Genomic DNA, 16,323 nt, shown 5'->3' on the forward strand with positions numbered 1-16,323 from the left:
GTACATGGTAACTCAAGACAAAACCAGAGTAATATACCTGTAATTTTATTTTCTTAAAAGTTCTCTGAACCTTTCTCCTCCATATAAGAAAATCCTGTAAGATCTCATTCTCCTTATTTTTTGATTCCAATGTAAGATGTATTTTCCAGTTTACTTTTATTCTTTTGAAATCAAGAAAGCAACTACAGATAACTGTGTGTCTGAAGCACTAACAGCCTATGTGTCCCTGAAGTAGCCCTCAACAATCTTTGAGGTCTGAGGAAGCTCCTACATAACCTAAACTGAAAACAGACTCTGGAGTGGAAGTCCATTGATAACCGTACTTATAGATGGCTTTTTCTCTTTTCACAGTTAGCTTAAGCCAATTATCACTTTTCACGTATTTCTGTGTCTACCCAATTAATGGCACTTAGTTAACAGAGAATGCAGTGGATTAGAACTTCTGTTTCTGGAAGAGCTCCTTCAACTGTTGTTCACTTGTCGCTTCTTTCTGTTGCATCAGCTCCCTGGCTCCTTTGGTCACTCCCCAGCCATCTGGCTTTGACATTGAAGGACAATATGGTCTGCCTGAAGCAGGCTTCAGATTCTCCCAGTATTCTTTTCTTGCCCTAAGAAAGAAAAGGAAATTCAGGGTTTTTTTTTCCAGCACCTCACAACAGTAAAGGAAATATGGCTTAGATGACCATTGCAGAGGGTCATCTAACTTGCACAGACTGACATATCTCTGTATTATACACAGAAGTATGAATGAAAACGTGATGAACTGCTACATGCTTAAGAAATACATTTTCATTAAAGAAACATTGTAAGAAACTCACCATTACTATCTGTTTTACAGTTTTCAATCTTCAATTTCATTTATTATTTCCACAATAATTCAGATCAAATCTTCAGTTTAAAGAGGGATGAGAATTTCTGGACCTCTCCTACTGCCCCTTCACCCCTTTCCCTGGTCTCCAATCAGATTTAATTCTTCAAAACTATTAACACATAGAATGTTTACAGTAATATTTAGACCTCCAAATCATTTAAGCCAGTCTGCTGCATGGACCAATATAAGCTTTTGCAAGGAGTATGTTGGTCTGCTTTCCAGGTCAGATATACGTACCTTGCTCTGACCCAGGGTTTGGTATGCATGCTCAGGCTATTGCCCCAGCTACCATGTTTCTCAGAAGCTTCTGGCAAAAATCCTCTTTCAGGAGCCAGCTCCTCAGCTATTGCTCGGATATGATATGGCTCAAATCCACAGCAACCTCCAATGTAACGAATTCCTAAGTCATAGGCCTTTCTTGCATAATTTTGAATATCCCATCTGCTTACAATTCTTGGCTCCAAAGCTGCAAAGACATTCATATCTTAAGTTTTCACCATGTTCCATTTCAGCACAATTTTTGGTAAGAAATCATGTTGTTGGAACACTTGCACATTGTTTGCAAAACTGGTTGTAAACATAAATACACATGTTTGAACTGATTGATAATAATCAGAATTAATTATGCAAACTTTCAGAAGACTAGCTTTCAGATTCTCCTGTGCTCCCCTGGGCTATGCTTCTAAGCTTTTTTCGCCTTGCAAAACAGCACCTACTATCTTCCGATACTAAGCTTCTGAAATATTTCTGATTCTTCTGAAACTCAAGCATTAAGTCACATGCTTGCCATTGTGCCAGAGTTCTTAGCTGGAGCATTGGAATACTTGCAATGTTACGTCCACATTTCTAAAGAGTTCCTCATAAACACTCAATATCTGGGAAATACTGTTGCAGTACTTTAATCTGTGAAAGAAGGTATCAGCCTACCTGCAACAGGAATAAGCCTGCTCATTATTCCTCAGGAATGCTTAATACATTGTTTTCCATGATCAGCTAGTAGCAGCCAGTTGTTTCACTGACAGCTGGGATCCATAGCTATTTCATAGCCCATCCCTTACTTAGTTATAATCCGAGCTGTTAACAGATTGCTGCCTAAAACTGCTTTGTTCCTTGTGGAAAGTTCTGTGTGTAGATAAGTGAGGATGCAATCTTTATTTTGAACCCTTCTCCCTGTTGCAGGTTGTAGTAAGCAGAGTGATTGATAATAGAGCTGAGAGGACTTGTGGAAAGAAAGGAGCAGAAAATGAACAATGAAAAGGACAAGGAAAAACATACATCAAAGGGAAGAGGCACAAGAGTGACAGAACTGGGAAGAAAATACCAGGGACTGAAAAAGAAACTTTAAGGAATAGAAATACAGGAATAAAGGAATAAAAATCCTCTCACTTCTTTATGCACACTCCAGGTGATGAATCAGCATGGTTATCAGGCCAGTGCAGCATGGTGTCTATGCACTGAGCACTCCACTGGGCAAAGAAGCTGTGGTGAGGTAGCAAGGCTCCAGTAACACAGCAGAAAGGTAGAATTCTCCTCCATACATCCTTTCCCAAAAATGCTTAACATGCAAGAAGATGATAAAAAGCAAATCTACTCTAAGTCTAAGAGGTAGTAAAGAAACAGGTTCAGAAAATAAGAAGCAGAAGGGGAAAAAAAAAAAAAAAAGAAATGTTCTTAAAAAGAAAATTGTTGGTCTCAGAGGGAAAGACTGGACAAAGGAAAAGTAGATGATGTAATATCAGAAGGAAAAACAGATGAAAGCTGCTTAATAAAAGTAAGCTTGTGTACAGTCCTGCAGACATGAGAGAAACCATCAAAAGCACAATTTGTCATTTCATTGTCTCTCATATATCATTAAAAAGGTAATGCAAAACTGATACAAAATGATCAACAGTAAGAATGCAACACCTTGCACTCAGTTTATAGCTCTATAGGTGACTAAGCTTCATGGGAACAGTACAGAGTGCTTCCCTGTCCTCTTCATCATGCACCCTGCCATAGTCCATAGAACCTGATGAAATCCACCTGCGGGTCCTAAGGGAACTGGCGGATGAAGTGGCTAAGCCACTATACATCATGTGTGCGAAGGCATGGCAGTCTGGTGAGGTTCCCTGTGACTGGAAAAGGAGAAACAGTGCACCTCTTTTTAAAAAGGGAAACAAGGAAGACCCTGGGGACCTATAGAGCAGTTGAGATGGTCTTTAAGGTCCCTTTCAACCTAAACCATTCTATGATTGTATGAATCGGTCCTCGTGCTTCAAAAGTGTAAGGACAGCAACAACGTAATCTCTCTGAAGAAACAGGGACAGGCCCCCCCATAAGAACCAGTCACATGGGTGGTAACAGGTGGTGACTGAAAACAAGCACTATTCTGGGAAAAGAAGTTGTCGTGTGGATTACATTTTGTGGGATTTTCCCATTCCCAAAATTGACTAACATTCTATTTTCCATGCCTGTCAATGCATTTCTTTTCTTGGCTTTATTCAGAATTAAATATCTATAGCTTAACATTTATACTAATATTTATAGTAAAGAGATTGAAATTTTTGTAATTTTTTTGATGAGAACCTTGTAACATGCTCCTAGGTTTAGCCACTCTATATATTTACTCTTGAAATACTTGGTTATGCTTTGAATGTCTGGGACATTTCTTTCTGAAACATTGTCCTTGCTTAACCGGTGACATCTTAGGCCGACTGCAGTAACACAGAAGGGAAAACACAGAACATAGGAAAAAGTTCTAAAGATAACTAAATACTGCTGGTGTCTAGGTGCTGAAGTTTGCCAATACAACATAACCAATGCTTTCCTAAAGGCTGAGATCTTGTTGGCCTGTACAGAGGTTATGTACACTATCTAAAAACTGATTTGTGCATGTTGCCTTCCACAAACCCCAGACTTAACTGGGTCAGTTTAACAATGATTTACCAAACTGAAAGTCTGCCGCCAAGTGATCAGTTACTCCTTCTGGGCATGGGAAGCATTCACAGAACCAGCCTTCTCCAGTTGACTCACGAAATTTCTACAAGCTGAAATCTTATACAGGTTGCTTATAAAAGAGAATCCAAGAACCGTAACAACAATGCAAAGAGTGAATCATTCAATTCACTTGATTACTTACTGCATCTGTTCTAGACTTTTTTTGTTTGCAATCAGGAGTTACATGAACGAATGAATAGGATAAACGAGTTCTTAACACTTTTAAACATCCCAGAATATTTTCAGAACTCAGACATGTTATTATCATTTAATGAATACCTCAGGCTCATGCTTCTTTCCTTCAGTTGTGTAAAGAGGAAATTTAAAAATAACCTTCCTGAAAAATCACATCTATCTTAATTTTTCTTTTTGCTACAAATTCAAATTTCAAATGTTTCAATACCTTGTTTTATAATCTGATCTTGAAAAGAAGTGGGTATGATAACCAAAAATTAAAGCATTTTTCTAATCAATTTTAAAATGTTTAGGCTGATTTTGTCCTCTTATCTCAAAGGGATGCAAAGTTCTACCTTGCCGGGGGAAATAAGCCTAAATACACAAGCTTTATATACACCTAAAGCAGCTGAATCTTTCAGTCTTTGTAGAAGTTTTCCTGAGCAGACATGTGCTGAATCCATCTTGAAACTGCTAATCCATTTGTTAGCAACATCAAAGAATATATTCCCTCTTCTTGTTTCTCTCTAATTTCACTTACATCAGACAGTTACACTTGCATGACTGAACCATTATGAATGCAGTAATCATGCACCTATATCCAGTTCTGCATATGCATTGTACATTAAATCCTTACATGGGTAAAAAAACATTATAGGGCTGATGGGATAGGTGTCACAACCTGAACACTGGGGGTCTTGTAGTATATTTGCTCTTGTTAATTTCTTTGGACTGTTCATAGCTTTCCCCAACACGATTCCATAGCATAAGAAGAACTATATTTTCTAATGGAGTTTAGGTTGTGGAAAATGCCAGACAGGATAATTTGGACTCATCTTATTGTACAGAAGAACACCTTGCAGCTTCAACAGTACTAAAAGCTGGTGGGGGAGGGGAACAGGGGGAGAGAACAGGCACGGAAAATGAAAACAAACAGACAAAACAAAAAGATACCCTTGTCTTACCAAAGGGAAATTCTGGAAGATCAATGAAACCCTGCTTTCCACAGTCAGGTGTATGGAAAGCAAGTGGTTGGGACATCAGGTGGGCTTTCAGTTTAGCTGCCTGCAAGCCCTCTTTCATCAACTTTACGGTTTCCAGGGAAGTATCTGGATCAAAATGGCAGTTGACTCCAACAATAGAAGCACCTAGGAGAGGAAAATAGCTTCAAATCACATCTCCCCAGGAAGTGGGAGATGAAGATTCTTAGCCACAGCACTCCAGAAGCAGACCACTCCATCTTTACACCAGCATCATGAAAACAAGGCAGTTCGGTTAGAGCAAGCCTCAACTCTCCTGAGGTTGATTGTTCCATTTACATCTCAGTTACACTCCTCTTTACCTTCCTGATGATGGTGAAACGTATGTCCACCCTTGTACAGTTGCTTTTCTTATAAGTGTGTCATCAGTGAAGACTAGTTATATACATACACATGCAAATAGCTAGCAGGTTCCTAACACAGGTTCTGCCTTTGAATTTCAGTTCTAACTCCAAAGGGAGAGAGTAGTTCAGAGCAGACATAATAAACCCCTCCACCATCCTTCATCATGCCCCTGATACATTTCTTCTGCCCTTCCCCTTGTCCTGCAGAAAACACAGCCTTTGATGGGCAAAAAGACAAAATGTTTTCATCCTCTTATTCTCTCATTGTGGATTTGAACTGTGCTCCATACATTTCTAAAAACATAAGTAGAGAATCAAAGGTGGCTTTGGATTCTGCTTATGTTTCCATAATTTGCAGTTGGCTTTGTTATGAAATTTGAGTGGATTAAGGATTTTGCTCTTTTCAGTATCAGCAGGCCATGGCTATTGGTTCCAATACCAGCCTGGTTAACAAGGATTTCATAGCTGCGTTCTTATTTGTTTCTTGTTTTTTTACAAGTCTGCTGTAGTAAAGTACACATAAAAACTTTCCTACGTGTTCCAAACTTATATTAGACAGAATTGGGAAGCTACCTAATTGAGATACACATACATTTATCTCAATACTTAAGGACTTTACTTTGTTTCATACTTTTAAAGGGAATATTGAAAGAGGTTCTTACCAGCCTTTACCAGTTGGACAGCACATTGTCCAGGTGGAATACCATGCATGTCTCCTTCTGGACCAATGCACATTGTAGCTGCAACTGGCTTACCAGATTCTTTTAGAACTTCAACTGCCCAGACAGCCTCTTCAACATGTTCAAAATACTGAAAGAAATTAAAAGTGGACTACTTTTCTGTTTCTGGGAGGTGAAGTATGAATACATTAATCCAGATCCCAAATTCACTAGAATACAACTGGATTATTTTCCGATTTACACTTACAGAATTCAATTGAATTCACTGACTACACAGTTGAAAAAGGATTTTAAAGTCAGTAAGTGAAACTAAATAAAAAGTAATTATACTGTTGTTTCGCAATAAGAATGCCCATACAGGAAGTTAACCAGGGATTAATCCCTAAAGAACTATTTTCATACAGAAAAGTGACCTTAGGTTGGTTACAGTATGGGAGGAAATAGGAAGTAGTCAAGATCACATTAACCTATCCTTTTCACACCAATACAGAATTTGATTTGACTGAGGTAGAAATTCAGGTTTCAGGGTTCCTATTTTAGGATGCTTGCAGATGCTATCGTGCATTTAGAAAAATACCTGGTGCTATTGGAATAAAAGCACAACAGAAAATTTTAAAGGAGGAAGCAGTAGATAACTGTAGTCCTAACACAGACTAGACATACTGTAGTTAACACTGTGCCTGTTGAAGGAATATACTTTTTTTTACAGATTTACCTCTGCAATTAGGAAGTCCACATTCTTCTTCATAAAGATATCCAGTTGCTTTCGAAAGACTGCTTTAACCTCTGCTTTATCCTTGCAGCTTAAATATGATGGTGTTTGACTGACTCCTCCAGCCACTAAAGCATCACCTTCAGCAGCCACTTCTCTTGCAATGTCACAAGCAGCTTCATTCACTTTCTGGCTCTGTATGAATATAGATTACTAGTTTTACCTGGCCAGAGATATGTGTGTAACTTCAGAGCACAAAAAGTACAAAAAGAGTCAAAATCTATAATGGCTTCTTCATATTCTTCTGTAATTTAAATGGTTTCTTAATAACATTGATTAGGAAGATTAAGATCTTTCAAAAAATTACCAAACACTAGGAAACAAATTTCTTGCCACCTCTAGATTATCGTATTATCAAATACTACAAAAATATATTACCTTTAATACATCTTACATGAATAGTCCCTAAAAAGCAAATATTTAGTATGAAGTGGAATTCTTTTTGCTTCTTAAAAAATGAGTAAGTTACACTTATATGTATGGTTTAATTCTGATACTTTGTGGGTGGAAAACAACGTGTAGTAATTTCAGTTGTTTTGTCTTTTTTTTAATGTATTTTAGTATTTTGAGAACTCACAAAATTTAAGATATAATGTTCATACAGAACTATTTAAGACATTTTTTGAAAGATATTATTAATTGTCTGATATTAAATTTACCAGTTTAAGAATAGTAAAGGGAAACTTATCATTAATGAATCAGTATACATGATTAATTAATCACCTACACTGAAAGGCACATTCCATCTATACCTAAATCAGGATGACTGGAACAGCTTGTGAAGAAGAGGTTAAGCTGGGGAAAAAAATATTTTGGGAAAAGAATCATTATTTGTGATAGATAAGTGCTGATTCAAGCAGGTTTCTCTGCAGTCCATGGACTACTTAGTTTTCAGATGAAGTTTCTTTCAGATGAAGTTTCTCATGGCTGCCTCAAAAGACCCAGGTGATTTTTAGGGGTATTGCTGACAGACTGTCTTCCATTTGCAGTTGTGCTCAGGTACATATTTGGGAACCCTGAGAGGCGGAGCCGTAAACCAGTTAAAGCCTGGAGGAACATGCTTCTAGAACTGACAGAGAATCAATCTTGAAAGCTTTAGAGCAATGCATTCCCAGTACCAGGTGCTTTCACAGCTCTTCTTATAATTTTGCATGGCAGCAAGAGTTGCAGCATGGCTTGTTCCAGAGGCACTGTTCTAGGACTACCACTTCAGACATTTCGATGTTGTGTCTATTGAATGTGAAGGTGCAGCATTTCAAATATATTTGGTCACAAGACATTTTGGTATGACCTCTTAATTAAGCCTCGAGTGCTTCCCAGATTGTCCAGAGTGTTCAAATTTCTGGCTTGGGTTGTCATCACAGATACAAAGATATTCCTTCTTCCCTGATCCCCGGAGAATCTTCTCTGTTTTGCAAAGGTTGAAACAGACAATAGGACCAAACGGGAAAGGATCAGAGAAAACACTTTTTCTCTAATCTCTGAAACTTTCTAGTCTCAAAGGAACTATCTAGGAATGTTTGTGCCAGAAGTCCTAGTGGAGCTGGGGCCTTCACCTAGTGAACATGCCTGACAGCATACAACTTCTTTGTGTAGGTGGTAAGAAAACACAGACATGGTACTTGTATTGCTATAACAGATTACCCTTACACATGAGAAGGGAAATATTGACCACTGTGTATACCTTGTATTTTTAAGTTGTTACTTTACTGAAGACATGGTTCTAAAAAACATTCCATTCTCATTAGCCACTCATTGTTGAGGATTCTTCAGCACTTTTAAAGTTGTTTTTTGTTTCTCTGGATGTTAAAGCATCTGGTTTTTTTCACTGATTGTGCTGTCTGTGCATTTAGTCCTCCCTATACATTTTGTATCAACACACCAGCAAATTAATCTCCTCAGATGGAAAAAAATACTATGTGGACATCCTCTTTCCTCTCTTCATCCTTCCCTCCCCCCTTTTTTTTTGTCTTTCTTGCTATTCCACACTCTGAAACTGCATCATCTCATTCTCTAGTCCTCAAATATAGCCACAACTGTTATGACAAACTGTGAAAGCACTCGATAATATCTCTGCTAAACCTTTTGAAATTAATCCATTTATTTCATATCTCCATCAAAACAGAGTTCTACTCACACTTAGTTTCTCAGCTACATAATTGCCCCTGTTCTCTAGTTTGTCCTCACTGGCATAAAAGGTGAATGTCTGTAGAACATTGGATCCAGCTCTGAGGAATTCCCGGTGAAGCTGACGAACTGCAAAGAATGAAGCGACAAAGAAGAGATGTTTTCTACAGTTATCACTGTTGCTATCCCAAAATTAAATGTGTACTGAAGTAATGTTACTATAAATAAGTGTTTACTAGAAGACCCATTATGGGAGAGTAGAAGCACTCCTCCAGTCTGTGTAAAATTTCTTTCTTCTCACTGTCAGAACATTAGGTAGAAAAATTTCTCCTTAGTTATTCTCTGTTAAAAATGACTGAAGATTTATATTTAGTTTATCAGTAGCTTCCATTTTGGATGCCACCTTTTACTTCCTGCAGTCCTTCAGACCTCCTAGCTTCATTTTATAGAACTGCATACTGATGTAGGAAGGGAAAGCAGACATCTGATAAAAGAACATGTAAGCATAACAAGGAAGAGCAGACAAAAGGATCATCAAATGAAAAAGGTTTATTTTCTTAGCTTCTAGACTATGAAGAAGAAAACAGAAGAAAGTATTGTGGAAACAAATACAAGGCAAGATGATATTTACGTAGAAGAATACAGAGTTCCATTACTTTCTCCATTTTGGACTTTCTGGGTTTGTCTCCCTAGAAAACTCTAGCTGAGTCTAGTCAGCCAAAACCAAAGCTGCTTTGCTAAATACACCCTTAATTGAAAGACGATTTCTTGCTCCAGAAAAGTGAATCACAACAGAAACTTAATTCTTCTCATAAGTCTGAACATGATGATTTTGCTACAAAGCAAATGCTTCATTTGAAAGATAAGTCAGCATTATTTTTAATGGACAAATTTCCTACATTTGGCCTTTGGAAGAAGGCTCTGTAATGGTAGTTCTGCCTTCTTCGCTGTAAACAGTACATTGCAATTGTCACAGCAGGAACAGAACAGGAGATGTCAATTGATTTTATATATATACCTGAAGAACAATAATTATAATAATTTCTAACACACTAATGGTCATGTAAAACAGATTTAAAATAGCAAGTACAGGAATAATTTATTCCCTCGATACCGTACACAGACACAAGAACACTGTGGTTTCTGTGGCAGATGTTTAGAAAAGTTTTCCTGAAGTACTGGTTTATTATATCTCATTGTCTACAGACAATCTGTGTTGTTAGGGAAATGTGTGAATGTGTCATGAGAATAAAATTACTCCCCTCTGCTGAAACAAAAACAGCATTCTATGCCAGAGTAGCTCAAACAGCAGTTTTTGTTGCTAGAATCAATCTGCATACATGCAACTAGGTCTGCTGTTGTTGAAAGAAAGGTGTAGTGTTCCTTGCTCTTCTCTACTGGTACTTTACCTCATTTCTAATTACGGTCTTGGGAACCAACACTGTGATTTAACACAATGCTGCTTTTCCCAGCCATCACAAAGACCTATCCAGGAACGCAGGTTATAGCTACAGTTCAAAAAGTCCCTGGAATCAGCCTGAACTACGAGGGTTGCATTTCAATCCTACAACTTTTAAGCAGAGTGAAAACATGCCTAATGCAGTTGATTATTCTTCTTTCTGCAGCACTGAAATAGGCTACTGATCCCAACTAAACGAGCTGTCCCTATACGTTTCTAGTGTTCTGTAGTTCATTTTTCTATTCCCCCCAAAGACGAAGCATTGATGAAAACTAGTCAGGAATTGGGATTAGAAAATAAATAATCTGCAAGTGTTTTCACCAATGCTCCATGACATTTCCATAATAAACCAGATTTCTTTACCCCATAGCTAGTGCTCTTTAAAAACAGTTATTGCATTCCTAGAAGAATGCTTGGGATTTATGTGAATAAGGATGGTGACATAGGTAGGCAAATGAAACATAATCTAACAGGTGAATAAGGAACTTCATATCCCAAACTATCACGTATGTGAACAGGAGACTCTAAAATAGGTCTTCATTTTGAGGGAAAGAATAGAGTTTAAGTATCAGCCTCAATCTCACGCAACCCCAGGCAAATCATTTTTATCAGTACACTGTCACTACTGCCAAGACCATAGCAGTCTGCACTATCAAAACCACAAACCACTCTAATTTGCTTCTTGTGTATTTCTCCGTCATTCTAGAAATGCAGATAACAGCCACATATGAGGCTAAACGACTAATAACAATTTGATGCAACTTAGGAGCCAGATTGTATAACACTGTGTTTTCATTTAAATCCACCTTGAGTTGGATATTTCACAAAAGGCACAGTCTTAAGCTAACAGGGCATTGGGCAACACATGCCTATGCATATTGGTCATATTGGTCACTGCAGAACAGCATCTGATCTGGCTCAGAAGAAATATTTAGGTCTAATTTCTAAACTTGTCAGTCTTGAAAACTTCTCTCTTGTAACGGATATGATGGCCTTGAACTCAGTCCCCGCACTCTTCATTCCTTGCTGCATTCTCAGAACCTCCCTCCTTTTCTTTCCTTCCTTACAAAGACAGGAAGGTCTGGTAGTTGTATCGTATTTACACCCACTGGCCCAGCCAGTTGCTCCTTCTGTTCTTTACACCTGTTTTCAAAGTAACATGACCTTTGAGCATGCAGGAGCCAAAAGCAGTAAGGGAGAGGAGTCTGCATACTACATGAATAGAAATGAATGCATTTCCAGTGAAGGGTGTATTTATGAATAGCCTATGAGGGGCTTTTAAAAAATTAATAACTATCTTACAAACATGAGCAATTATGTTCTAGCAAATCAGTAGCAATTCTTAGAAGGCTGGATTCTAACCTATGACTACTGATCACTCATTTAAAGCAAATATGTTTGCCAATTTAGCCAATTCAAACCATCTGCAACTGCCCCTATGCAAGGCAATGTCTTGCATTCCCCATGAACTGAAATCTGAACTTCCCAAAAATACATGTGGAAAGCATCAAGGGCTCTTGAGATGCAAAATAAGTAAGCAAAGTGGAAATAAAAAGCATGAAATAAGTGCTACAATTTGTAAGACGGAATGTGTAGGGGCAGACAAAGGTAAAGTTGATGAGAAACAGAGAGAGGTGATGTGCTATTTCAGAGGGAGATGAGAATTAGCAAATTAGTTCATCACCCTGTAAACCTTTGCTGGAAGTCTGCATTATCTAAGGCTGTCCATGACCCTAAGTTAGGCATGCCACACAAAGTGACACATGAAGGCTGAGAAGGATTATGGTGCATAAATAGTTAAGGTGTAAAAAGCAGTGTAATTCTGAGGGCTAAAATCACTCTCCTCCTTCCCTTCCTCTTCCTTCTCCCCCTGAATAGAGAAAGGACTAATCTGAAGGGGCAAACACTTAGAACAAAGAATTGTTTTGTTCTCCAGGATATTCTGAATTGTCTTGTGGGGTTAACTGCACATCACACTACTAGGGCAAATGCTATCTTGTAATGAAGCCCACATAAATAGATAATAGCATCTCCTTTTGCACTACTTACGCTAAACGCTATAATCTTTATGCTGGAAGGCACAGAATGATTGCTCGTTTTGATTCTGACCAGTTTAAGAGAGTTATTCCATTAAATTTTTATTGCAATTCTTAGGTTATTCTGAGGTTTATCATTCCCCATTTCACAATGGAGCCAGATAGATTAAATACTATCATTCCATTGTTTATTAAAACCTGCTGCTATTTTCCTGAAAGAATTAATAAACAAACTATAGTAATTTGTAACAATATAGAAGTCCTAGAATGACTAGAACATAACAAAGCAGTTAACAGAAGAATTCTTTTTCACAAGATGTTTTAAATTATAAGCTTTATATCAGTCAAGGACAGACTAGACAAATCCAAGAGACAGAAATCATTGAATGATGTTAAATACGAAGATACAATATCTGAGTCAAAAAGTCACTGCATTGCAAATTGTTGAAGACTGGGAGAGCATTCTGGAGAGGTACCACTACATGTCTGCACTGCTCATACTCTTTCTTACCCAGCCAACTGCTTTTGGCCAGTGTTAGAGCAAGAAAAAGGAGTAAGATCCTTGAAAGTGTTCAAGGCTGGATTGGATGAGGCTTTGATCAGCCTGGTCTAGTAGAAGGTGCCCTTGCCCATGGCAGTGGGAGTGGAGCTAGATGATCTTCAATGTCTCTTCCAACCCAGTCTTCCTATGATTCCAAGATGAACATTTCGTCTATATAGTCTTAGGCTGTTCTTGAAAGTGCAATTCTAACAGTGTCAAGTAACTCTTCTATTTAAAAGCCTACTACATCTTCCTGTATTTATTATTTAGATATCCATGTTTACATTCACTACAGGACCACCATTTCCCAGTAAAACTGACCTGCTTGTGGGTGCTCTACAGTTGCTTCAGGAGTCCAAGGCCCAGCTTTTACGTATCCCCTCTTTTCAAGAGCAAAGACAAATCCTCCATCTCCAATCACAATTTCTCCAGCATCTAAGCGCTCTAGAATACCCTGAAGAAAGCAGAATGACAGGTTAACAATTACAGTTCTTCAGTTCTGTGGGCTTCATTTGTCTTTGCCATTTTCTGCATTTGGGTTCAAACTGAAACAGGGGTTTCAGGTTTAGGTTAGATATAAGGAAGTTCTTTACTGTGAGGGTAGTGAGGCACTAGAATGGGTTGCCCAAGGAAGTTGTGAATGTTCCATCCCTGGCAGTGTTCAAGGCCAGGTTGGATGGAGTCTTAGGTGACATGGTTTAGTGTGAGGTGTCCCTGCCCATGATAGGGGGGGCGGAACTAGGTGATTTTAAGGTCCTTTCCAACCCTAACTATTCTATGATTCTATTTACAAAGCAGACAAGTATTTGTGTGCTACCAAAAACATCTTTGCCATAATAATAAAAAACAATAAATTTCCTTCTTGAATTTCTCTTTAAAGAGTGATAGATGGTCTGTTTAATATGTTCATATATATTGTGTTGAATTTTTTATTAGTCAGTTTTATTGTATTCCAGAGATACAGTACCCAGAACTAAAGACAATTGTCTAATTCCATGCCTACGAAAGTAAAATACCATCTCAGATTCCCCTGTAAACTACATGAGAAGCTTCTTAAAATGAAACTCTAGTATCACTGACCTCTTTATGAGCTGATTTGCTACTTTAGCCTTAGGAGCTACACAAGTAGTTCGTGACACAAGATGGCACAACAGGTATCATAGAAAAGTTAAGCGTGTCACATATGCTTACCAAATAAAGCATTCTCAAAATGCTGGCCTCCATTGTCTGACAGACTTTTTACAGGCCTGGGTTTGTTTACCCAGACATAAGAAATGAAAGAAAATCCTGCTTGTTTTGCACAGCTCTGAAGCATTACAGGATGCCAAATTACAAACCTTACAGTACCCTGTGATTAACCTTGCTTCTGCCTTGAACTCCCTGCTAGGAAGTATGGCATATTTTTTTGTAAAATTGAAAAAAACGAGAACAACGTATAGCAGTTGCACTTAGTATGTATTATTTTCATTGCTTCATTGGCTTGTTCAAATTTTCCAAAAATTACCTTACTATTACACTAAACAGGACTAATTTCTCCAGTTGTATTACAACTATAATTCTATTTACTTCAAAAAGTGGTTGAATGCAGACCTATTATATCAACAAAGGTAGTGGTTACAGGAAAAGCACTAATCAAAGGTAAGACTGAAATTTCCCTCCATAGTTATCTTTTCTTGGTGGCACAGTAGCATATCAGTAGATGGTATTTGAGAGAGGAGGAAAATAAAAGCTTTGTGGAGTGTGGTTGTAGCGCTGAGAGGAAAGGGGTTTTAATAATTAGCCTACAGCCTTTAGTAGATCATCTTCTTGATAATTTCTCCTTCATTGATTCAATTATCTCACACCTTACTTCCAGGAAAGACAAATATTTATGGCATCTCAGCACTGCCCTTTAGATGGTATGGGAGTATGCTTTTCCAAAAGGAGGAGCACTGTGTCAGCTCTGCCAGTTCCAGTACCAAACACAGCAGAGTAAGCCTACTTAGAGGTTATAAAGCCTGGCTGAGAGGGTTGGCATTTTTGGCTGAGGCACTGAAATGGTAGCAAGGCGGTGGGACTTCTATACACAGTGCTGCTGTGCAGCTAGATAAGCTTGGACAAATGTTGGCTTGCAAATCTCCACAGCACATTCCATTACACATTGTGGACTTGCTGAAATATTGATCCTATTAACTTTATAACTTTAATAAAGTGTGAAAGCTTTTACCTTCTTTTCTTTTATCTTATGACCTTTGAAGGTACCCTCCAACCCAAACTGTTCTATGATTCTGTATGCCCTGCAGGAGCAGGGCAAAACTCAACCGGCAGTACTCAATCTCTAAAACTCAGTGACTCATAATGAGTTTACTAGTCATGCCTGTCTGGTAGGGCAATTCTGATCTAAATGTAGATGTCAGAGGCTTTGTAAAGATTGTGTTTTCAATTAGCTAATTTGCAGCTGTAACAGAATGCCTCAAATTATGCCAGAGAAAGGCACCCAAGGGATCACTGGTTGAGTCCCTGCTCCCTCTGTCTGTCAAGGAATCTTTTACAGACAGAGCCTGCTTCAGAAGTTTAATATGCAGAGAACAGGAGTGCAGAAGAAATAAACCCAAACCTTTAACATAAGAGCAGCCTCAGTTGTTGCTTGTTAACTGAATAATGAGTAATAGATACATGCTGACATCATATATAGGTATTATATTCACATGCACTACAACTAACAGATTTTTAATTTAACAAGTCATTTCCAGGATTTAACAGCATTATTCCTTCACAGTTCTAGCTTTTTTTAAACAAAATAGTCTTCACTTTTGACACACAGAAGTAACATAAACCATGATTGAATACACCATGGTATCTTAATATGTAATGCATGGTGATATATTAAACCTAGTGTTGGGGCATCTAAGAGCAGGTGACAACTACAAAGCACAAAGTATTTAATACAGTCTTACTTTGTCATCTCAGATTGTCTTAAAATAGAAATAACTCTTTGGCAAACTATTACAGGTCTGATATCATCTCTTCACAAATTTTTTTACTTTATCTATACTGGGCAAAATACCATTGGCTCAATCAGCATATAACTAAGTGTAAGTTCAGCATCAAGACTGTTTTTTATTGCCCCAGAGACCTGGAGCTGTGTGCTCATATGTAATGCAGATCAGAATTTTACTATCATGTGATCTGGTCTTAAATAACAAGAATTAGTGCCCTTGAAAATCTTACCAAGACTTTTTTGAGACATCCATTTACTGCTTTACTTTCACTGCCAGGAAGGAAGTTGCACACATAGTCAATGTATCTAACCATGGAAAGAGT

At 38.0% G+C, this 16,323-nt stretch overlaps 1 protein-coding gene across 1 annotated transcript in view; it reads right to left on the bottom strand.

The window, feature by feature from the left end:
• Positions 1-417: 417 nt before the first annotated feature.
• LOC104411470 (betaine--homocysteine S-methyltransferase 1) overlaps positions 418-16,323 on the bottom strand; it is a 17,113-nt gene continuing 1,207 nt past the window's right edge. The window contains exons 2-9 of the mRNA XM_010021891.1: positions 16,231-16,306; positions 13,342-13,474; positions 8,995-9,113; positions 6,801-6,992; positions 6,068-6,215; positions 4,987-5,169; positions 1,109-1,337; positions 418-608 (exon numbers count right to left, since the gene is read on the bottom strand). Of these exons, the coding sequence (XP_010020193.1) occupies positions 434-608; positions 1,109-1,337; positions 4,987-5,169; positions 6,068-6,215; positions 6,801-6,992; positions 8,995-9,113; positions 13,342-13,474; positions 16,231-16,306 (1,255 nt within the window). The 3' untranslated portion in view covers positions 418-433. The remainder of the gene's footprint in view (positions 609-1,108; positions 1,338-4,986; positions 5,170-6,067; positions 6,216-6,800; positions 6,993-8,994; positions 9,114-13,341; positions 13,475-16,230; positions 16,307-16,323) is intronic.

Source organism: Nestor notabilis, unplaced genomic scaffold (assembly GCF_000696875.1).
Source record: "Nestor notabilis isolate BGI_N333 unplaced genomic scaffold, ASM69687v1 scaffold15569, whole genome shotgun sequence".
In the NCBI taxonomy this organism is placed as follows: Eukaryota; Metazoa; Chordata; class Aves; order Psittaciformes; family Psittacidae; genus Nestor; species Nestor notabilis.